The following is a 24,913-nucleotide window of genomic DNA, read 5'->3' as shown; positions in this document are numbered from 1 at the left end:
TAGTTGATACAATGTTTAGAGTTATTTGCAGACAGGTCATGCGTAGCCAATGTGATTTTATCAGGATATTGATGTGTTGGCTTTATGTAGGCTATGTTTACATAGTTGGCAATTGCAATAAACGTTACTTTTAGATTTGTATCATTTAGATTAAGATTGTAGATAAACCACAGAGAATGATTTTGAGATACAAAGACTATTATATATTAAAAGAAAATGTTCCACAATAATGTGCACATGAAAATTATTACTGGTAAGCAGATTGGTAGAAATGGTCAAATAAATTGGCACATAGGTTGAGTGTATATATGGAAAAATATATATTTTTAAATGTATACAAATCCATTAGATCGAAAGAAAAGACTACTCAATGGTTGACTAAGATTTTTTGGGGTCGGGTAGAATTAAATTTAGGGAGGACCCCCTGCCAGGTGTTGTCCCCTCCTTCCTCTCCACTTCTAAAACAAAAGTTGCGCTCTTGGCGACAGGTATCAAGAAATGAGGCGCCATTTAATCTTGCAACAGTTTTGGCAGATTTTACCTTTGTATTTGTTGACATGATATCGGGAAGTCTCCCTGGTGTGTAAGATTATGTAACTAAAATTTCATATCAATGATGTTATGTGGATTACACTTTCTAAAAACTGCCCTTCGAATCTGCTGGAGGTTAAGTCCATATATGACAGGGTTAAAGACAGGTGGTATAACAAGGAATTGTACGGCCATTGCATTACGCATATTTAGTGTAATATTTACATTACTATTCCATCCTTGCAAATTGTCAAACAGGGTCACTGTGATGAACATAAATATTGTTATTAAATGTGGCACACAAGTCTGTGTGAACTTAATCCTTCCCTTAGCTGACTTTACACAAGTCCTGACAATCTGACAGTAAGAAAATTACAATGAAAAGTATCGGTAAAACATGAACCATAATTACAAATTTGTTCAAAATCTGATTGATGGGAATAGGTAAACATGCATGTTTCAGTATAGACGGAATGTCACAGATCTTATCAATGCGAGATCCACACAAAGGAACTCTGACGGTTAAACTAACTACTATGAGTCCTATAAATAAAGGATAACACCAAGACAATAAGAGTAACTTTCTAACAGTTAAAGATGTCACAATGGTATGATATAGTAGTGGTCTGCATATCGCCACATACCTGTCGTAAGACATCACTGTTAGAATAGACATTTCACACATGACAGATGTGTATATTACAAAGGTTTGAATCAAACATCCACTATAAGATATCACCTGAACATCTGACTGAAGGTCCAGTAAGAACTTGGGGTAGAAACCAGCAGTTCCATACAATCCATTGATACATAGACTACACAGAAATATATACATGGGCTCATGGAGACCTTTCTCCTGAATGATTGTTATGATCAGAGTCAGATTCACAGTGATGATGAGAAGGTATGTGATAAGAGACATGGTAAAATATACTGATTTGTTGTTAAATGTCTCTTGTAAGCCAAAGAGATAAAATAACTTGACTTGGGTTGAGTTCTCCATAGCTTTTGTTAATTTTCTTCTTCTGGTTAATGCAGCAATTCTTAGTCCTTGCACGGCTTGAGTGTGTATGGATGTGAATGAATTCAAGAGTGAATCATTTGATTCTGTTTAGGCTCAGACTAAACACAATAGTTTTAACAAAACAAATTCACATCCTCTCACAAACTCTTGTAAAAAAAGATCCCGATATTAGCTGTACATTATCAGACTTCGGAGGTGTGAAAGAAATGAAAAAACTTGTGTCCATGAAATGTCTTCTTGTTTGATAGAGGAGACTGCTCCAATATCTTGTCCTGGTAGCCTCTAAATATACCATAGTGTATGATCACATGGGATTGTAATTTCAGTGTCAACATGTAACTACTCCATAGAGATGGAACTATATTGAGTTTATGACAAGAAACTAATTGGATTATATTTACTTTATTTATGTTTTAACTCAGCAAACAGGGGATGTCCTAAGGACATTTGGAAAAGTTCCCATTAAGTCCCTTTAAGGCAGCGTTTCCCAAACTGTCCTGGGGACCCCAAGTGGTGCACGTGCATTTTCTTGCCCAAGTACTACATAGCTGATTCAAATAATCAAATCTTAACGATTAGTTAATTATTTGAATCAGCTGTGTAGTGCTGAGGCAAAAAACAAAATGTGCACCCCTTTTGGGTCCCCAGGTCAAAGTTTGGGAAATGTTGCTTTAGGGGTTTCAGCGAGACGTCATCCCACTGATGACTTTGTTCAATAGTCAGAACATTGTAGGAACATTAAAACATGACATTTACCTCGGGACCATAAGAGGGCGTTCAGAACAAATATCAGTTTGGTCACAGTGTAACGTTATTTTAAGGTATACTGATTTGATTTATTTTAATATTTTACTGAGTTACAGTTCCTATACGGAAGTCAGTCAATTGAAATAAATAAATTAGGCCATAATCTCTGGATTTCACATGACTGGGAATAGACCCTTTAAAAAAAGGTAAGGGTGTGGATCAGAAATCCAGTCAGTATCTGGTGATCACCATTTGCCTCATACAGCGCAACACATCTCATTGGCATAGAGTTGATCATGCTGTTGATTGTGGAATGTTGTCCCAATCCTCTCCAATGGCCGTGCGAAGTTGCTGGATATTGGCGGGAACTGGAACACCCTGTAGTACATGTCGATCCAGATGATCCGAAACACGCTCAATGGGTGACATGTCTGGTGAGTATGCAGGCCATGGAAGAACTGGGACATTTTCAGCTTCCAGAAATTGTGTACAGATCCTTGCTACATGGGGCAGTGTATTATCATGCTAAAACTTGAGGTGATGGCAGCTGATGAGCGGCACGACAATGGGCCTCAGGATCTCGTCATGGTGTGTCTGTACATTCAATTTGCAATCGACAAAATGCAATTGTGTTCTTTGTCCATAGCTTATGCTTGCCTATACCATAACCCCAACACCCTGTTCACAACGTTGACATCAGAAAACCCGCTCGCCCACACCACACCATAAACGTAGTCTGCAGATGTGAGGTCGGTTGAATTTACATCAAAATTCTCTAAAACAACGTTGGAGGCTGCTTATGGTAGTTACTAGGACGTCACTGAGGATCATATCAGGACTTTCTTAGGACATTCTCAGGACTTTAATTTTAATAGTCATTGGGTCCCAAGGGAACATCCCTGCAAACAAAAATAATTTGTTAGGACATTCCTGGAAGGTCACGAAATGGTGTTCTAAAGTAGTCAGGACATTGTGCCATGGTCCCGTGGAGTTTTTTTTCTAGTTCCCGGTTTGTTCCAGGAACATCCTGAGAACATTTTTAGGATGTTCTTGGGAAGTTGTGGGAATTCTTGGGAAGTTGTGTCATTCACATGATGGTCCCAGATGGCCAAAACCATTATAAGTAAAATAATTAAATGGTATGGGGGTGTTAAGGTAAGTTGTACACTGTTCAGCTAAAAGTGTACACATTTTTGATCAGTAACAATATGATTACTTAGTACTGACTTTTAATTATGACCCCTCCTGGGATTTGAATGAACTATCTCTGAATTTGGGGAGTACTGATCTTTCTGCTGTGCCACAAAGTCTAGAGAATTTCAGAAGTCCCCCTCTGCACATTCATTACCTATAATACATCTCTAATCAGCATAAGAGTGCCATCTGCTCTGCCATTTTAGTTATCAGTTCATCTGAATATTTGATTATTATTGATTTAATTGACTTATTTCAGCTATTTCAGTTTGGGTCTTCAGTATAGTTGTCTAATGTTGGTGGGTTATATTGTTCGGTTTGAATCGTACTCCTGAATCACTATTATAGTATAATAGTTTTTCTTGAGTGTATTTTTAACAGTGCTGAGATTTACTTTGAAGTGCGACGTGTAGGAATACATGTGAAATCAGTCATTGACATAGACACGGTGGTATGGCAGGAATATCGGAAAGCTATGAATGGTTGTGAGTTCAAATCCCATGTGAGGACACGTTTCTAATAATTACTGTATAAATGAACATGCACAATGTAATCATGTACAGTATGTCAAATATGTTAGTTGAAAACATTATATGGTAAAAGCACTGTGTAGGGGGGTTTCATTAACATTGTCAAAAGACAAAGAGCTGTGAATGGATCAGTGGTTCACAAATCAGGGGCTTGATTTGATTGGCAACAGTAGCAAGGGGTGATGTGTAATGAAACTAGGGTATGCATGCCCTGGCTATAATTTATTTTGGGGGGGTGAGAACGTTTCTTTGCTACCATGAAGTGAAGTCCCTGGGAAAAAACGGGAACTAGGACCATGACACAATGTCCTAAGAATGTCCTAAAAATGCAGTGGCGAACCGTGACTATTGAACATAGTCCTTCAGAGGGAATAAAGATCTAGCCTATGTAGAAAAATAACAGACAACATAGCATCACTTAATGCGCTGAAATCCGAAGGGGATGGTCAGCAGAGATAGGTGGGATGGGATGAGGGAAACCAATGGTTGGAATCTAGAACTGGAGATAAGTGAGAGTGAAGTTGCTGAGTGAGGGACAAAATTACAGTAAAAAAAAATAAACAACTACAAACCCCCCCCCCAAAAAGGAAGGTTGTTACATCCAATGCCTGGACTGGTTGCTGTGGGTCGATCTGGATAGACGCATCTGCTAGATGACTAAAATGTAATGTAAATGTTGAGAAGCTTCACTGCAAGTGGATTGTACGTTTAAAAGTCAATTAAAAAAAATACAAAATTGCAGTCATCCACCTTGAAGTTGATAACATCTGCTGCTGCTGTAGTTGTTGTCGCCATTGTCACACTATTAAAACACACGCTAGCTACTAGTGGGAAGACTACTGCTTGCTATTGACACTGATTCTTTGCTCATGCGCACCCAATAGTGACGTACCTAGATAAGTCACTTTTTTTTTTTTATATGGTTCCTCCCATTACAGGTCAAAATGTGGTTGGTTCATTCCACTCTCAAACCACAATTCTGTTCTCATACTATTGAGTGGCAGGGAAAGGGGATACCTAGTCAGTTGCACAACTGAACGCATTCAACCAAATTGTGTCTTCCGCATTTAACCCAACCCCTCTGAATCTACGTCATAAAAATGATTGAAAAGATGAATTACAAAATAAAACGACATCTAAAAAGTAATCAGGGAAGCATCCGGAATGAACTGGGAACTACACCAAACCTCCAGGGGACCACTTTAGGTGACCATTTTGTGACGTTCCAGGGATGTCCTAACGACAAATGTTTATTTGCAAGGAACCAATCCAAACATCTGCCAGTACAATATAATTTTTCACCCCAAATCTGAATACTGTATAAAACCAGAATGGTTCTAAAACAGAGCCTTGGGGAACACCATATTTAATTGGTGAATTATAAAGATCAGATACCTAATATTACATCAAACATTTGCAGTGACAATACTATGCCGAAATGCCACATTTTTGAATAGTCAATTGTAGCAACAAAACACAATTCAATATTAGAAAAATATACAATCATGTTACATTTTAGGGTGAAGTGAAGGCCTAGTACCTTTTTTTTTTACAAACCTGCCTGGTTTTATTGATCCTAAAGCTATACATAATAGGATTGAAAAGTGGTGGAGATATTGGAAAATAAACAAATAAAACTGTGAAGTATAGGTGGACTATGTGCAGTATAATGTCTGCCTTGTAGAATCAAAAATAAACAGTCAAAGGAGAATTTCAGCAAAGAGGCTATATGTATGTGGTGTACAAGTGTTAAAAGCTTTTGGTTTCGTTTTTTTTGAAGACTGTAAACATATTTCTAGAATTCTTACATGTTAGGAAATATAGCACAAGCTAAAGAAAGTACAGTTATAACAAGACCACATGTTATATTTTCGTGTAATGTTTGACCAGGAAAGCTTGACCACCGAGTAGTTGTCACAATACACTATGTCTATAACATTGTCACAAAACTGCAGTCACAAACTCAGGGAGATAGGGATGACATCCATGAAAAAAGAATACAACCAGGACAGCAGAATTAAGCCACTAATTATTTTAGGTTTCATAATATTGTTATACAGTAGAGCGGTGGTTCCCCAACATTTTCACTCAGGCTTCCCTTCATCATTGGGGAACATGTCTTATGCATGTTCATGTGATATCTGGTGACTCAAACATTACAACAAACTCAATGGGCTAAAAAACCTGGTTCAAAAATGTTAGCTGACATGTTGGTTAGTTGGCTAGTTGGTCTGGATATTTAAATACCTCTCTAAGGTCTGAAATGTCTGAAATGACAAGAGGAAAACAACTACCCAATTTCAAAATTGCACCGTGTGCATTCTACTATTACAACTTTGAAGAGTAAGTTGAACGGCTGTCTGTGTTTCTTAAAATATTACTGAATACATTCAAAGGCAAAATAACACATTTATTACATGTAAAGTACGCTAAACACAAAATTTCAGTTGTCGATGTGTTCAGAGAGTCCCTGGTTAAAGCCCAGGTTGGGGCAAGGTGAGGGACGGAAGCAACACTGTTACACATGGCCAGAGTGACATTCCTAAATAAAAATAGTAGATTGGTAGGATAGTTTGATAGTTTGATATGATTTGATTAGTACAGCACATCAGAAGAATACACATCCTTAATGTTATGTTATTGAACAGGCTGTGTTAGTGGCCTATGATCCTGTTTAAAAAAATGTATGTGTGTCTAGACTTGCACTCTACACTGTAGAAGAGGTACAGTCCATTCAGAAAGTATTCACACCCCTTGACTTTTTCGACATTTATTTACATTTATGTCATTTAGCAGACGCTCTTATCCAGAGCGACTTACAAATTGGTGCGTTCACCTTAAGACATCCAGTGGAACAGCCACTTTACAATAGTGCATCTAAATATTTTAAGGGGGGTGAGAAGGATTACTTTATCCTATCCTAGGTATTCCTGAAAGAGGTGGGGTTTCAGGTGTCTCCGGAAGGTGGTGATTGACTCCGCTGTCCTGGCGTCGTGAGGGAGTTTGTTCCACCATTGGGGGGCCAGAGCAGCGAACAGTTTTGACTGGGCTGCGCGGGAACTGTACTTCCTCAGTGGTAGGGAGGCGAGCAGGCCAGAGGTGGATGAACGCAGAGCCCTTGTTTGGGTGTAGGGCCTGATCAGAGCCTGGAGGTACTGAGGTGCCGTTCCCCTCACAGCTCCGTAGGCAAGCACCATGGTCTTGTAGCGGATGCGAGCTTCAACTGGAAGCCAGTGGAGAGAGCGGAGGAGCGGGGTGACGTGAGAGAACTTGGGAAGGTTGAACACCAGACGGGCTGCGGCGTTCTGGATGAGTTGTAGGGGTTTAATGGCACAGGCAGGGAGCCCAGCCAACAGCGAGTTGCAGTAATCCAGACGGGAGATGACAAGTGCCTGGATTAGGACCTGCGCCGCTTCCTGTGTGAGGCAGGGTCGTACTCTGCGGATGTTGTAGAGCATGAACCTACAAGAACGGGCCACCGCCTTGATGTTAGTTGAGAACGACAGGGTGTTGTCCAGGATCACGCCAAGGTTCTTAGCGCTCTGGGAGGAGGACACAATGGAGTTGTCAACCGTGATGGCGAGATCATGGAACGGGCAGTCCTTCCCGGGAGGAAGAGCAGCTCCGTCTTGCCGAGGTTCAGCTTGAGGTGGTGATCCGTCATCCACACTGATATGTCTGCCAGACATGCAGAGATGCGATTCGCCACCTGGTCATCAGAAGGGGGAAAGGAGAAGATTAATTGTGTATCGTCTGCATAGCAATGATAGGAGAGACCATGTGAGGTTATGACAGAGCCAAGTGACTTGGTGTATAGCGAGAATAGGAGAGGGCCTAGAACAGAGCCCTGGGGGACGCCAGTGGTGAGAGCGCGTGGTGAGGAGACAGATTCTCGCCACGCCACCTGGTAGGAGCGACCTGTCAGGTAGGACGCAATCCAAGCGTGGGCCGCGCCGGAGATGCCCAACTCGGAGAGGGTGGAGAGGAGGATCTGATGGTTCACAGTATCGAAGGCAGCCGATAGGTCTAGAAGGATGAGAGCAGAGGAGAGAGAGTTAGAGTTTCGACATTTGGTTAAGTCTTATTCTAAAATTGAATTAATTGTCCCCCCCCCCCTCTTCAATCTACACACAATACCCCATCATGACAAAGCAAAAACTGGTTTTTAAAAACGTTATCAAATGTATAATTGTTTTTTAACGTAAATATTAAATGTACATAAGTATTCAGACCCTTTACAGAGTACTTACAGAGTCCCCTTTGGCAGCGATTACAGCCTTGAGTCTTCTTGGGTATGACTCTACAAGCTTGGCACACCGGTATTTGGGGAGTTTCTCCCATTCTCTGCAGATCCTCTCAAGCTGTGTCAGGTCTGGATGGGGAGCATCGCTAAACAGCTATTTTCAGGTCTCTCCGGAGATGTTGGATCGGATTCAAGTCATGGCTCTGGCTGGGCCACTCAAGGACATTCAGAGACTTGTCCCAAAGCCATTCATGTGTGCATAGGGTCATTGTCCTGTTGGAAGTTGAACCTCCACCCCAGTCTGAGGTCCTAAGCCCCCTGAGAAGGTTTTCATCAAGGATCTCTCTATACTTTGCTCCATTCATCTTTCCCTCGATCCTGACTAGTCTCCCAGTCCCTGCTGCTCAAAAACATCCACACAGCATGATGCTACCAGCACCATGTTTCGCCGTAGGGATGGTGCCAGGTTTCCTCCAGACGTGACACCTGGCATTCAGGCCAAAGAGTTCATACCAGAGAGTCTTGATTCTCATTGTCTTAGAGTTCTTTTGGTGCCTTTTGGTGAACTCCAAGCGGGCTTTCATGTGCCTTTTACTGAGAGGTGGCTTCCGTCTGGCCATTCTACCATAAAGTCCTGATTAGTGGAGTGCTGCAGAGATGGTTGTCCTTCTGAAAGGTTCTTCCATCTCCACGGAAGAACTCTGGAGCTCTGTCAGAGTGACCATTGGGTTCTTGGTCACCTCCTGACCAAGGCCCTTCTACCTTTATTGCTCAGTTTGGTCGTGCGACCAGCTCTAGGAAGAGTAGTATTGGTTCCAAAATTCTTTCATTTAAGAATGAGGCCACTGTGTTCTTGGGGACCTTCAATGCTGCAGAATTTGTTTGGTACCCTTCCCCATATCTGTGCCTCAACACAATCCTGTATCTGAGCTCCATGGACAATTCCTTCCACCTCATGGCTTTGTTTTTGCTCTGACATGCATTGTCAGCTGTGGGACCTTGTACAGTATAGACAGGTGTGTGCCTTTCCAAATAACGTCCAATCAAATGAATATACCACAGTTGGACTCCAATCAAGTTGTAGAAACATCTCAAGGATGATCAATGGAAACAGGATGTACCTGAGCTAAATTTCGAGTCTCATAGCAAAAAGTCTGAATACTTCTGTAAATAAGGTATTCCTATGAAAACCTGTTTTTGCTTTGTTATTATATGGTATTGTATGTAGATTGAGGATTTTATTTATTCAATCCATTTTTAATAAGGCTGTAATGTAACAAAATGTAGAAAAAGGAAAGGTGTCTGAATACTTTCTGAATGCACTGTTTGTGGCAACACCAATGGGCTGGGCAGACAAAGCTATCAGATCTATCATTAAAGTTTTTGGAGGAGTTTGTGTGCTATGTATTGTGCGCCAAGTTCCAATAAATTGTCACGCCTGCTCCCCATCCCTGGAGCTCGAGGGCGCCAGGCAGCCAATCATTCCCGCATCAGCGCTTCATTGGACTCACCTGTACTCCTTCACGTTTTGATTAACTTCCCTATATCTGTCTGTTCCTCTGTTTCATCCCTGTGTCAGCATTAATGTCCAAATGCTGTCCTGTCCTGTTTCACATCTGTTTATTAATTAAATGTTCACTCCCTGTACTTCCATCTCGTCTCCAAGCGTCTGGCCTTACAGAGGGCTGACACCACAATTTGAAGCACCAGGCAGTTTTTGTTTTTTGTTTTTGTAGGTGACGTCGGGTCAGAGTGCCGCTGCCAATGTAGCCGGGGGGGCCTCAGCTGGCCCGTCGGGCTTCCCCCGTTATCCTCACCCAACTCGTCAGGCTCCCATGCCTCAGCCAGCCTGTCAGAATCCCACGCCTAAGCGGGATCGTCAGGCTTTCACGCCTCAGCCGGCTCTGTCCTTACAATAAATAAATGGTTCAGTGAAACCAATCCAAAGCCTTTGACAGGAACGGTTTCCCCAAACACATGACCTAACAAGAGAAAAGAGAGAATAACTCTGGACCCTAATTCATAGAGATATATTAAAACCTAGGCCCAGAGCTATTCCTGCTGAGGTAAAAGTGGGGACCCTTATTGTCACTCTAGGCGATCCTAGGCCTACAGTATACTTTCAGAGTCTACACTCCCAGAGGCGATGACAGATGGTGGGCATCCCAAATGGCACTCTATTCCCTATATAGTGCACCACCTTTGACCAAGTGGGCTCTGGTCAATATAGGGAATAGGGAACCATTTGGTGTGCATTCGAATCCAAGCTGTGCATCTCCTTGAGCCCCTCAGGTCTCTACAGGTTAATAGGTGCATTAATTGGGTCCCAGGGAACGAGGTGATAGAGTGGACTAATGACCTCGTACCTAATGACTCAATAAACATGTTTATTATGCTCTTGTTATTGTGTTATTAGCTTCTGCTTTCCCCATGGTAAGGTATGCATGGAGTAAAAAAAATTACGGGTGTTTCGGACATAATCTTAAGTGACAGAACTCCTAAACTTTTTACAGCTTTTTTACACGATGGATGGAGTACACAACCACTGTGCCTTATACATACAACACATCATCATTACCCTTACTGTCTTGTTTTATTCTGTGGGTCAAACATATCTCACAGTGGCACTTGAAAAACTAGATGGATGTGTGGTTGTCCCACCACCTTAAAGGGCCTATTTCCCATTAGGGATGGACGTAATGGTGGCAGGTGGGCAATAAGGTGGGCTTAACTTAGTCTATAACATCATAACACAATACACTTTGTCTATAACGTTCCGACACAATTGCAAACGAATGGTTAAAGTCAGTGTTATGATGCTTTTGCAAAGAGTACACCATATTACACACATTAAAATACACGCCCTGTTGGTTGTCATGATGCTGTAATACTGCAGTGGATAACATATACAGTAGCAAGGTACCTGTCATAGGACAATTGCTGAATTCAATGGTTCCATGTGTAAATGCAAAAGATCTGTAGGTAACAGAACACAGTGGAAACTGTATGGTCATCTGAAACCAAATGAGTCATGAGAGCAGGAAACAAACCAGTGGTACCATACAAGTCATTTACAAACAAACTGCACAGAAACAGATACATGGGTTCATGAAGGCTTCTCTCCATACATATTACCACAATAAGCACTGTGTTCACAAAAACTAAGGAGACGCATAAGACAGTTATTGTAATGAAATACAAGTATTTTCAGTGTCAACGGTCAAAATATCCAGCTCGTATAAATTACGTGAATTGCGTTGAGTTCATCATTTTCCTAATAGTGCCTATAGAGGTACAATGGGGAGAACAAGTATTTGATACACTGCCAATTTTGCAGGTTTTCCTACTTACAAAGCATGTAGAGGTCTGTAATGTTTATCATAGGTACACTTCAACTGGGAGAGACGGACTCTAAAACAAAAATCCAGAAAATCACACTGTATGATTTCTAAGTAATTAATTTGCATTTTATTGCATGACCTAATTAGTTGATCACCTACCAACCAATATGCAAGCAGCTTGGTGAGAAGGCAACAACTGTTGGCGCAATTATTAGAAAAGGGAAGAAGTTCAAGATGACGGTCAATCAACCTCGGTCTGGGGCTCCATGCAAGATCTCACCTCGTGGGGCATCAATGATCATGAGGAAGGTGAGGGATCAGCCCAGAACTACACAGCAGGACCTGGTCAATGACCTGAAGAGAGCTGGGACCACAGTCTCAAAGAATTAGTATTAATTATGGTAATGGTAACAACTAGACTAGACTAGAAAACACCCCACAAACATACAAAACCACTAGACCAGACAAAACACATAAATCCCCATGTCACACCCTGACCTAACCAAAATAATAAAGAAAACAAAGATAACTAAGGCCAGGGCGTGACACTGTCAATATTTCTTTTCCATATATAGAAACATCTAACGTGCCTATTTGTCTTACTATTTCTACCAACCTGCAAGACAGTTGTGATTTTCATAGGCACATATCGTGGAACACTAATTTAATTTATAATAGTCTTTGTATCTCAAAATCTTTGTCTGTGGTTCTAAAATATTACTCTAAATGAAAATGATACTAATCTAAAAGTAACTTTTATTCACACTGCCAACTATGTCAAAAAAGCCTACATAAAGCCAACACATAAAAACATTGCAGCCTGCAGAAGGAAAAATATCCTGATAAATATAAATACCCTATAAATCACATTGGCTGCGCATGACCTGTCTGCAATGAACTCTAAACATTGTATCAACTATCAACTGGGTCAGGTATTTTATGATATTTCCACTGGATCAGAGCATTACATTTTTCCCTTTCATGCTGAGTGGTTATCGAAAGGGAGAGAGATGGAAATATTTGTCATGAATGTCGTCTTGAAAATGACCGGACCAAGGTGCAGCGTGGTGATCATACATTTTCTCTTTATTTCAAATGTCGCCAACAAAACAAGAAACAATAAAAACGCATTTGAAGCTTACTAGGGCTATACAGGCCACTAACAAAGACAACTAACCACAAAATACAAAAGGAAAAAGGCTGCCTAAGTATGATTCCCATTCAGAGACAACGATAGACAGCTGTCCCTGATTGAGAACCATACCCGGCCAAAACATAGAAACACAGAACATAGAGTTACGATTGCGTTACGCATATTAAGCGTAATACTTATATTACTATTCCACCCTTGCAACGTATCAAACAGGGTCACTGTGATTTTTTAATTTTTAATTTTAATTTACCTTTATTTAACCAGGTAGGCTAGTTGAGAACAAGTTCTCATTTACAACTGCGACCTGGCCAAGATAAAGCATAGCAGTGTGAACAGACAACACAGAGTTACACATGGAGTAAACAATTAACAAGTCAATAACACAGTAGAAAAAAAATAAGAAAAAAGAGTCTATATACATTGTGTGCAAAAGGCATGAGGAGGTAGGCGAATAATTACAATTTTGCAGATTAACACTGGAGTGAGAAATGATCAGATGGTCATGTACAGGTAGAGATACTGGTGTGCAAAAGAGCAGAAAAGTAAATAAATATAAACAGTATGGGGATGAAGTAGGTAAATTGGGTGGGCTATTTACCGATAGACTATGTACAGCTGCAGCGATCGGTTAGCTGCTCAGATAGCAGATGTTTGAAGTTGGTGAGGGAGATAAAAGTCTCCAACTTCAGCGATGTTTGCAATTCGTTCCAGTCACAGGCAGCAGAGAACTGAAATGAAAGGCGGCCAAATGAGGTGTTGGCTTTAGGGAAGATCAGTGAGATACACCTGCTGGAGCACGTGCTACGGGTGGGTGTTGCCATCGTGACCAGTGAACTGAGATAAGGTGGAGCTTTACCTAGCATGGACTTGTAGATGACCTGGAGCGAGGGCCAGCCGACTAGAGCATACAGGTCGCAGTGGTGGGTGGTATAAGGTGCTTTAGTATCAAAACGGATGGCACTGTGATAAACTGCATCCAGTTTGCTGAGTAGAGTATTGGAAGCTATTTTGTAGATGACATCGCCGAAGTCGAGGATCGGTAGGATAGTCAGCGTGAGTGAAGGAGGCTTTGTTGCGGAATAGAAAGCCGATTCTAGATTTGATTTTAGATTGGAGATGTTTGATATGAGTCTGGAAGGAGAGTTTAAAGTCTAGCCAGACACCTAGGTACTTATAGATGTCCACATATTCTAGGTCGTAACCATCCAGGGTGGTGATGCTAGTCGGGCGTGCGGGTGCAGGCAACGAACGGTTGAAAAGCATTGTATAATTGTATAATTATCATGCTGTTTAATTAACCAGCTTCTTGATATGCCACACCTGTCAGGTGGATGGATTATCTTGACAAATGAGCAATGCTCATAGCCTAGCGGCAGCGTAGCCTAGTGATTAGAGCGTTGGACTAGTAACCGGAAGGTTGCGAGTTCAAACCCCCGAGCTGACAAAGTACAAATCTGTCGTTCTGCCCCTGAACAAGCAGTTAACCCACTGTTCCCAGGCCGTCATTGAAAATAAGAATGTGTTCTTAACTGACTTGCCTAGTTAAATAAAGGTAAAATTAAACAGGGATGTAAACAAATTTGTATACCAAATGTATACTTTTTGTGCGCATGGAACATTCTGTAATTTTAAGAAGAGGGCACGACAAAACCTATTCCCCCTGAAAAGATTTGGCATGGGTCCTCAGATACTCAAAAGGTTCTACAGCTGCATCATCGAGAGCATCCTGACTGGTTGCATCACTGCCTGGTATGGCAACTGCTTGGCCTCTGACCACAAGGCATTACAAATCTTTTCAGTCTCCTGAGGGGGAATAGGTATTGTCGTGCCCTCTTCACGATTGTCTTGGTGTGCTTGGACCATGTTAGTTTGTTGGTGATGTGGACACCAAGGAACGTTAAGCTCTCAACCTGCTCCACTACAGCCCTGTCAATGAGAATGGGGGAGTGCTCGGTCCTCCTTTTCCTGTAGTCCACAATCATCTCCTTTGTCTATACCACGTTGAGGTAGAGTTTATTGTCCTGACACCACAGGGCCAGGTCTCTGACCTCCTCCCTATAGGCTGTCTCGTTGTTGTCGGTGATCAGGCCTACCACTGTTGTGCCATCGGCAAACTTGATGGTGTCTGAGTCATTCCTGGCCGTGCAGTCATGAGTGAACAGGGAGTACAGGAGGGGACTGAGCACGCACCCCTGAGGGGCCAGTGTTGAGGATTAATGTGGCGGATGTGTTGTTACCTACCTTTACCACCTGGGGCCGGCCCGTCAGGAAGTCCAGTTTCAGAGCGAGGTGTTTAGTCCCAGGGTCCTTAGCTTATTGATGAGTTTTGAGGGCACTATGGCTTTGAACGCTGAGCTGTAGTCAATGAATAGCATTCTTATATATGTGTTGCTTTTGTCCAGGTATGAGAGGGCAGTGTGGAGTGCAATAGAGAGTGCATCATCTGTCGATCTGTTGGGGCAGTATGCAAATTGCAGTAGGTCTAGGGTTTCTGGGATAATGGTGTTGTGAGCCATGACCAGCCTTTCAAAGCACTGCTACGGGTCTGTATTCATTTAGGCAGGTTACCTTAATGTTCTTGGGCACAGGGTCCCAAGGGAACATCCCTGGAATGTCACAAAATGGTCAGCTAAAGTTGTCAGGACGTTGTTTGTTTAGTTCCCGGTGTGTCCCGGGGATGTTTTTCGGATGTTGTGAAATGGTTCACTAGCCTAAGTGAAACATGAAAGCAGGGTGAGACCGGTAGTTGGTGGAGAGTTCTAAACGATAGGTTACCTCATTGACCCTCCGGTGGACATTGAAGGGGCCCAGAAACCGGGGGCTCAGCTTCCGGCAGGAACGGCGGAGAGGGAGTTTTCCTGGTGGAGAGCCATAAGCGATCACCAGGATGGAACATGGGAGCCTCACTGCGGTGGCAGTCCGCCAGATCCTTCTGACGGTGGGCTGAGCCTCATGTGAGCAGCGTTCCCACACCTCCACTGCTCGCCGGAACCACTCGTCAACTTCAGACTGAGGCCGGTACCTGGATGTGAGGCTGACCGTGGCCCCCAGCTTCTCCATAAAGGCTTTCCAGACCCGCAAAGTGAATTGGGGACCACAGTCGGAAATGATGTCCTCCGGAAGGCCATAGTGCCGGAAGACCTGCTGTGCCTTAGCAACCTGGAAAGTGGTAGGTAGACCAGAGAGGGATAACACGGCAGGATTTAGAGAATCTGTTAACCAACCAGAATAGTGGCAAACCCATCAGAAAGCTGGAGATATATTACAAAGTCTATGGACAGATGTAACCAAGACCACTGAGGCACGGGAAGGGGAAGTAGTTTCCCTCCTGGAGCGTGTTGGGTAGATTTGGATTGAATACATAACGAACATCAGTTGACATAGTGGGCGACGTCCTGTGCCAAGTTGGGCCACCAGTATTTATTGGAGATGGATTAGATGGTAAGGGGTGATACCTAGGTGTCCAGCGGCAAGGGATGTTGGTACCCAGGTCAACAACCGATCTCTCCCCCCTGTGTGGACATAGATGCGCTCTGGAGGGTAGGTGGCAAGAGCGGGTTCCCTCCAGAGCCTGACGGATGTCCACATCTACAACCCAAAACACGGGGCCAACGATATTGGAGGACCGATTGATGGGCTGGAGGACACTCACAGGACCCTCCACTGACGTGGAACCACAGGTTGTGGTAAAGCTGCCGTCTGGCATCCTGGTCCCCAGGCGGTGATTCTCATCTTTGACCAGAAGATGGTAGGGTTATGAAGCTGGAGCCACGGGAGGCTGAGGAGGACTGTGTATGGGTGGTGATGAAGTGAAGGCTTTTCTGGTGCTTGCGTCCCACTGTGAGGGTGAGGGGGTGATGTGACATGCGTAATTGTGCCGGATCCCAATGGTCACATATCCAGAGCTTGGACAGGAAAATGAGAGGGGGTATGAAGTTAAATTCAGGGAGGAGGCAAAGGCCTGGTCGATAAAGTCCTCCAGAGTTGTAGAGACAACACTTGAGGGACAGCCAGCAGTGAAATGGGAACTAGGGGTTTGGCGGAAAACGATGATAATGGAATACTAACACCTACCCTGGGAGACAGAAGGTCACGGGGCCGCCCCTCTACTCTAGTGGACCCCAGGGTTAGGACGCACCGGATACCACTGAAGCTGGTGCCGCTCCTGGCCACAATAGGAACAGAGTACCAGCTGTCTCCGGTGAACCCTACTGACATGGGTTCAGGCTCTGCCTCAGGACAGCCAAATGAGGTTCCGTTGACCGCGATACTGCAAAATTAAGCTCTGTATAGAATCTAGTTTTCATCCTCTTAGCCTAATTGAAAGAATGATAACACTACCATTACTTCCTCACAGAGGGAAGGACCAGAAAAGCTACAATCAATGGCTGGCTAGTCAATATGTCAATCCAAGATGCAAGGTTTGTCCAATCACATGTGTAATTCTTTTTTTCCCTGCCTATTTGGAGGTTAGTCAAACATATTTGGGAGTTGCTCTGTTTCTGTTACTGCCTGAAACTATACATTCCCTATGAGACAGTAAAAATACATAATTTCTAATTGTCAGAATATTATTATAGACAATAATTTTGTCAGAATATGAATAGGGAATATATATTCAAATTGGGGAAAATGTGTGTAGTGATTAAGGTAATGGAAATAACACCTAGTTAATATGAGTAGTGAATAACTATCGTATTTTTATCCTTCTGCAAAAACAGCTAGTTGATGAGAGGCTGAAAGAGAATTGCAAGAACGGCGCAATTTCCCAGGCGGGCAACAAACAGGCAAATAACAAAAGGCATCTCGGAACACACAACTCGTCAGTCGTTGTCAGTAGATTGTACTGGCAGGAAGAACAAAAATATAGTCTGCAGGGTAATCGATGTCGCCGCATCTAAAGTCAAGCCACAGGTCACAGGTGAGCTGCCTTGTTCAACCCTAAAAATAAATAAAAACACAATTGCGTTGAAAATACCCATTAAGCCATTTGTTAAGATTTCCCCCGTGTGGACCTGTTGTCACTCTACCCTGGTGGTTGCTGATACTTGCAGACACTTTTTGGGTCTTATCTGAGGAATTGTATCATTTATATCAGAATGGGCATATTCTGAGGACACTTAAGCGCTCAATCAATGACGATTTACTACTCTTTTCCCATTGAAGGCCATATTGAGGTTAAATCAATGACTGGAGTTTTTAATTGATAAAAACAAATTACTTTTGAAAGTGCAAGTCAGTATTATGCATTTACTGGTCTCTGTGGTGATTGTAGGAGGCTGTGCCTATTTCTACTTTTACCCCATACTCTTTAACCCGATACCCAGTTAATTTCCTGTAGTCAGGATGGCCGAGTGGTCTAAGGCGCTGTGTTCAGGTCGCAGTCTCCCCTGGAGGCGTGAGTTTAAATCCCACTTCTGACAGTTGTTTAGCTCCTCTCATGCAGGAGTCATGCTGCTTGGCAGTAATAATAAGATGATGAAATAACAACATCACACATTGAAATAACAATTAACAAAAAAAACTCTCAAATGCAAACCTGCTGGCGCAAAGAAAATAAGAAAAAAATCGTACTTAATAACAAATGAATGAGGGGAACATTTCATGTTATTGCATTTTAATGAGTTACTACATTATCTTTCAGTTATTAAATTATAATTTGCTATAGGCTATGCCTATAGGCTATGCTATAGGCTCACTCCTACCAAGCCTTTTTTTCTTTCACAGTTGTCCTGGCTGAGTGGTTAAGGTGATGGACTTGAAATCCATTGGGATCTTCCCGCACAGGTTCAAATCCTGCCGACAACGAAAATGCATTTTTTTTGACCCCTCCGGAGGTGGAAGTTTAGTCGTGTTTCTTACACCAATCACATCCTCTCAGATCTCCACAAGTACATAGGGATTAGGTGTCCATTTGGGATAGGACTGCAGGCCATCTATCCCACCTCACACCTTCACACACCTGGTTATCCATCCTTCTAGCTCTATAGGCCACAGTAGCATAGGTTACAGGTTTGTGAGATACCATGATACACTCAACAATACAACAACACGATTCTCATGAATAACCATTTAGCCATTTGCCAAGATTTCCCCCATTTTGACATGTGGACCTGTTGTCACTCTTACCTTGACGGATAGCCTCAGACACTTTTTTGGTCCTATCTGAGGCATTTTTAAAAATTCATGTCAAAATGGCCATATTCTGAAGACATTCTTATAGTCTGCAGGGTAATCGAAGTCGCCGCATCTAAAGTCAATCCACAGGTCATAGGTGAGATCACTTGTTAAACCCTAAAAGATGAAAAAAAACACGATTTCGTTGAAAATAACCATTAAATTAAACTGAAATTCAGAATGTGATATTTCTGTTCAGTATTATTTTATCTTGTTTACTCAATTTATATCACAAAAATCTGTAGCCTACATTCAACCATACATTCTAGTTACATGCATATTGGTGTTATTGCATTAATGAAACAAGGAATTGCCTTCAAAAGCAGTCGTGATGATCGATTTAATTTTGAGAAATACACAGAGGAAGAGGCCTGGTTAAGAACATAGAAAGATGTGTTTTTAGGACTCAATAACCTATAAAAACATAAATTATTTGACAGTATTGTCCCCATTAGCATCATTGACATTTATTTTCTGAGAGTATTAAGAATAAAGCACACTTGACAGAGTAGCTTGCATATTGTTGCATATTGTTGTTCATAAAGCCTACAGTATATGTTAGGTTACCAAGTGTCTCACCAGGAGGAGGATTGGCCATTCCTGTTATAACATTTGGAAGTACTAACTAACTATACTAACAATACAATACTATAACCAATAAGCATACTACATACTCAAAACACGTCACAAATAGTACAGTTAGTGTGGTTAGTATGAGTATTCGAACACAGCTTATTAACTGTGTTACTGTTTTGGACGTACAAATGCTTCCCACTTGCAAAGACACACACAATAAATACTTACATCAAAGCACGACTCCAATACACACACCTCTTTGGATGGCAACTAAACATGCTATTTGACATTTACAATTAACTTTGTGGTTGAACTTATTTTCTCAAAGCTGCACTGCCCCCACAAAGTTACACTTTCAAACTTGGTGAACTTACATTGCAGGTGAGTATTTTACATATAGAATTCAATCTTTGTTAGAGGATCCATTCAAGGCCAGATCAGGGTGGCTGAATACAGATGAATTACTACAAAATATGTAACTTCAACAAGAAACTCAATACAGAGAACTGGCGAACCTTTTTTATTTTACTTGCACTTGTATGTTCTACTCTATTGTTGAAAAACAGACCGTTTTTGGCTCTGGCACTGAAATAAAATAGTTAAAATCTAATTTGAGGTGTCTGGTATTGAATTTTGCACTTCCGTTGAACCCGAAACTGCAACAATGTAGCTCTGTATAGTAGACTATTTTACATCCTGTTGTGCTAGTAGAAAAAATCCTAACACTACATCAGGGAGGGAAGGGCCCACAAAGCTACAATCAATGGTTGGCTAGTCAATATGTCAATCCAACTCAAGGTTTGTCCAATGACAAGTGTAAATCATTTGGTTTACTGCCTGAAGCTATACATAGCCTACTTTGTGCCATTTCTAAAACAATCATCGTTGTTATTCTGTCTCTCACTGTTCAAATAAACCTACCATTAAAAGTATAGACTGATCATTTCTTTGTCAGTGGGCAAACATACAAATCAGCAGGGGATCAAATACTTTTTTCCCTCGCTGTACATGTTAAACTTGGTTATAAGCACATAGATGCGTTATCACAACTTAATAACCTAAAAAAAACTTTCTTTTGGGATTTGTGTATGAAATGGAACCAGAGGCTAAAGGATGGAAGACCGATATTCTGATGTTTTTTGAAAGCGCAATGTGAGTTTTTATTAGAGTCATTATAGCAATGTAACGTTATTGATCTGTCAGTTTTCCTATATAATTCCCTACTTTTCACACTGACATGGTTTAAACAGCTCTACAGGCTTCACTGTTATAGTGCACAGTCAGTACACAACACTATGCTCATCATAATGTTGTCATAAACATTATGCTCGTCTTAGCAGGATCAGATGGTGACCGGTGTCCCAGCAGGGTCAGACAGCGAGGGAAGGCCAGTCTTTAGAGCGCAGGTGAATTTTGCAGTCTATTATAATAATGAGTGAATAGATATAAAGATCCATCTTGAGTTTATGGGTAGGCTACAGTCTGAGATCTGGGAATAATGGTCATTTCAATTATTGAAAATAAAAGAAAGCCGCACACTCTTGGAGCTCAGATGCAAAAAATGTAATACCAACGTTTCGACAGCCAAGCTGTCTTCATCAGGGTATAATCACAAACACTGCGGGATGACTCGTTTATATAGTGTCAAAAGACACACGTGTCTGTAATCATGGCCAGGAGTGGCCTAATATCATTGGTTAATAATCAAATATTAAAATGTCATACAAAGAACAGCATACAAACAAATGGATAGCATACGATCATAGATTAATTTGACTATACAAGTTTACACACAATTACAATGGCAAAGTCACAATAATCACGAGAATGGCTTCAGATCAAAGTCTACGTTGAGACTGAAGGGCGCAAGGGTCTTTAAATTAAAGATCCAGGCAGCCTCTCGTTTTAACAATAAATTATCAAGGTCACCCCCTCTCCTAGGGAGGGTGACATGTTCGATGCCAATATAACGCAGAGACGAAATCGAGTGGCCTGCCTCCAAGAAGTGGGCCGCAACTGGAAAAGTAAAGTTTTAAAGTAAAGTTTTTACACCTATTTTCAAGTTTCCTTGAAATGCTTCTTACGAAGCCACTCCTTCGTTGCCCGGGTGGTGTGTTTGGGATCATTGTCATGCTGAAAGACGCAGCCAGGTTTCCTCTTCAATGCCCTTGCTGATGGAAGGAGGTTTTCACTCAAAATCTCACGATACATGGCCCCATTCATTCTTTCCTTTACACGGATCAGTCGTCCTGGTCCCTTTGCAGAAAAACAGCCCCAAAGCATGATGTTTCCACCCCCATGCTTCACAGTATGTATGGTGTTCTTTGGATGCAACTCAGCATTCTTTGTCCTCCAAACACGACGAGTTGAGTTTTTATAAAAAAGTTATATTTTGGTTTCATCTGACCATATGACATTCTCCCAATCTTCTTCTGGATCATCCAAATGCTCTCTAGCAAACTTCAGACGGGCCTGGACATGTACTGGCTTAAGCAGGGGGACACGTCTGGCACTGCAGGATTTGAGTCCCTGGCGGCGTAGTGTGTTACTGATGGTAGGCTTTGTTACTTTGGTCCCAGCTCTCTGCTGGTCATTCACTAGGTCCCCCTGTGTGGTTCTGGGATTTTTGCTCACCGTTCTTGTGATCATTTTGACCCCAAGGGGTGAGATCTTGCGTGGAGCCCCAGATCGAGGGAGATTATCAGTGGTCTTGTATGTCTTCCATTTCCTAATAATTGCTCCCACAGTTGATTTCTTCAAACCAAGCTGCTTACCTATTGCAGATTCAGTCTTCCCAGCCTGGTGCAGGTCTACAATTTTGTTTCTGGTGTCCTTTGACAGCTCTTTGGTCTTGGCCATAGTGGAGTTTGGAGTGTGACTGTTTGAGGTTGTGAACAGGTGTCTTTTATACTGATAACAAGTTCAAACAGGTGCCATTAATACAGGTAAAGAGTGGAGGACAGAGGAGCCTCTTAATGAAGAAGTTACAGGTCTGTGAGAGCCAGAAATCTTGCTTGTTTGTAGGTGACCAAATACTTATTTTCCACCATAATTTGCAAATTAAATTCATAAAAAATCCTACAATGTGATTTGTAGGACCTATGATGAAAATTACAGGCCTCGCTCATCTTTTGAAGTGGGAGAACTTACACAATTGGTGGCTGACTAAATACTTTTTTGCCCCACTGTATATATTTATGACACATCTGATTTGCGCCTGTCTCAGTGGACTAATCCACTGAGGAGGCAGCGGGATGCCACGGTCCAGAAATATGGGGATTGTGGCTCTCTCTCTTATTTCATGAGTATTCATTGTTTCATAACTTCATTGTGTGCATTGTTTGCTATCTCTATCAATTCCCCATTACAAATATCACCAGTAGTAGCCTACATTTACAGTTAATTCACATAATTTGGAATCTGCAATGTTTACTTGGTTACGGTGATTTACTGTTCTCAATGTCGGAGTGGATATGTGTTTTGCAGAACTCACAACCTATGCTCTTATTATGCATATAGAAGTATGACTAGTCTACCTGGCTTGCGTGCAAATTTAGGCCTATAAATGTGCCCATTTAGGGATGTCTGATAGTATTTCTGATTGTCTTAACGCATCACCACTAATGAACTGTGGAGCTTCTCAAAGTAATTTTTCAACACCTCAAACAGCAAGTAAACAGTGTTTTTAGAATCCGTTAAGAATGACAATAGTATTTGAACAATATTTCCAGCTCTCTCCTTTTTGATAACCACTCGGCATGAGAGGTAAAAATGTAATGCTCTGATCCAGTGCAAATGTCATAAAATAACTGACCCAGTTGATAGTTGATACTGTGTTTCGAGATGGTTGCAGACAGGCCATGGATAGCAAATGTGATTTATAGGATATTTATTTGTATCAGGATATTTTCTGTGTTGGCTTTATGTCAGCTTTTTTTTTACATGGTTGGCAGTGGCAATAACAGTTACTTTTAGACTTGTATCATTTTCATTTAGATTAATATTGTAGAATGTTGATTAACCACAGACAATGATTGAGATACAAAGACTATTAATAATAATATGAAAATCATAACTGGCACGCAGGTTGGTAGAAGATAAATAGGCACGTTAGATGTGTCTATATATGAAAAATCTATGTTTTAAAATTTAGACAAATCGATTGGTTGATAGAAAAGACCACTTTTGGTTGACCAAGGCCCATGTTATCCTTGCTTCTGATATAAAGCAGTATCTCTGTTGTGTAAGATCATGTAACTAACGTTTCATATCAATGGTTTTATGTGCATTACACTTTCTAAAAACTGCCCTTCGAATCTTCTGGAGGTTAAGTCCATATATGACAGGGTTTAAGACAGGTGGTATAACAAGGAATTGTACAGCCATTGCATTACGCATATTTAGTGTACTATTTACATTATTCCACCCTTGCAAATTGTCAAACAGGGTCACCGTGATGAAAATAAATATTGTTATTAAATGTGGCACACATGTCTGTGTGAACTTAATCCTTCCCTTTGCTGACTTTACACAAGTTCTTACAATCTGACAGTAAGAAAATACAATGAAAAGTATCTGTAAAACATTAACCACTATTACAAATTTGTTCAAATTCTGATTGATGGTAATGGGTAAACATGCATGTTTCAGTATAGACGGAATGTCACAGAATATCTTGTCAATGCGAGATCCACACAAAGAAAGTCTGACAGCTAAACTAAGTGCTATGAGTGCTATAAATAAAGGACAACACCAAGACAATAAGAGTAACTTTCTAACAGTTAAAGATGTCACAATGGTATGATATAGTAGTGGTCTGCATATTGCCACATACCTGTCATAAGACATCACCGTTAGAGTAGAAATTTCACACATGACAGATGTGTATATGACATAGGCTTGAGTGAAACATCCACCATAAGATATCACCTGAACATCTGACTGAAGGTCCAGTAACAACTTGGGGTAGAAACCAGCAGTTCCATACAATCCATTGACACATAAACTACACAGAAAGATATACATGGGCTCATGGAGGCCTTTCTCCTGAATTATTGTTATGATCATAGTCAGATTCACAGTGATGATGAGAAGGTATGTGATAAGAGGCAATATAAAATAAACCGATTTGTTGTTAAATGTCTCTTGTAAGCCAAAGAGATAAAATAACTTTACTTGTGTTGAGTTCTCCATAGATTTAGTTGATTTTCTTCCTCTGGTCAATGCAGCAATTCTTAGTCCTTACAAGGCTTCAGTGTGTATGGAGGTGAATGAATTCAAGAGTGAATCATTTGATTCTGTGTAAGCTCAGAATCTTGTGTCCATGTGTCTTCTTGCTTGAGAGAGGGATACTGCTTCAATAACTTGTCCTAGTAGCCTCTAAATATATCATAGTGT

General features: G+C 41.4%; 2 protein-coding genes and 1 non-coding gene across 3 annotated transcripts; 1 reads left to right on the top strand and 2 right to left on the bottom strand.

Annotated features, from left to right (window-relative positions):
* Positions 1-859: 859 nt before the first annotated feature.
* Positions 860-1,453, bottom strand: LOC135573876 (olfactory receptor 1D2-like). Its single transcript, XM_065024071.1, has 2 exons — positions 982-1,453; positions 860-888 (listed from the first exon to the last, which is right to left on the bottom strand). Exons 1-2 carry the CDS (start codon positions 1,451-1,453, stop codon positions 860-862), a joined length of 501 nt encoding a protein of 166 aa, XP_064880143.1.
* A 17,036-nt stretch (positions 1,454-18,489) lies between these two features.
* Positions 18,490-18,571, top strand: trnas-uga (transfer RNA serine (anticodon UGA)). Its single transcript has one exon. It is a non-coding gene; the product is annotated as a tRNA-Ser (tRNA).
* A 4,775-nt stretch (positions 18,572-23,346) lies between these two features.
* On the bottom strand, positions 23,347-24,709 carry LOC135573917 (olfactory receptor-like protein DTMT). Its single transcript, XM_065024123.1, has one exon. It carries the CDS (start codon positions 24,707-24,709, stop codon positions 23,774-23,776), a length of 936 nt encoding a protein of 311 aa, XP_064880195.1. The 3' UTR covers positions 23,347-23,773.
* Between the last annotated feature and the right edge of the window lie 204 nt (positions 24,710-24,913).

This window comes from Oncorhynchus nerka, linkage group LG11, assembly GCF_034236695.1.
Source record: "Oncorhynchus nerka isolate Pitt River linkage group LG11, Oner_Uvic_2.0, whole genome shotgun sequence".
Lineage (NCBI taxonomy): Eukaryota > Metazoa > Chordata > Actinopteri > Salmoniformes > Salmonidae > Oncorhynchus > Oncorhynchus nerka.
This window is presented reverse-complemented; position numbering and strand designations above follow the sequence as displayed.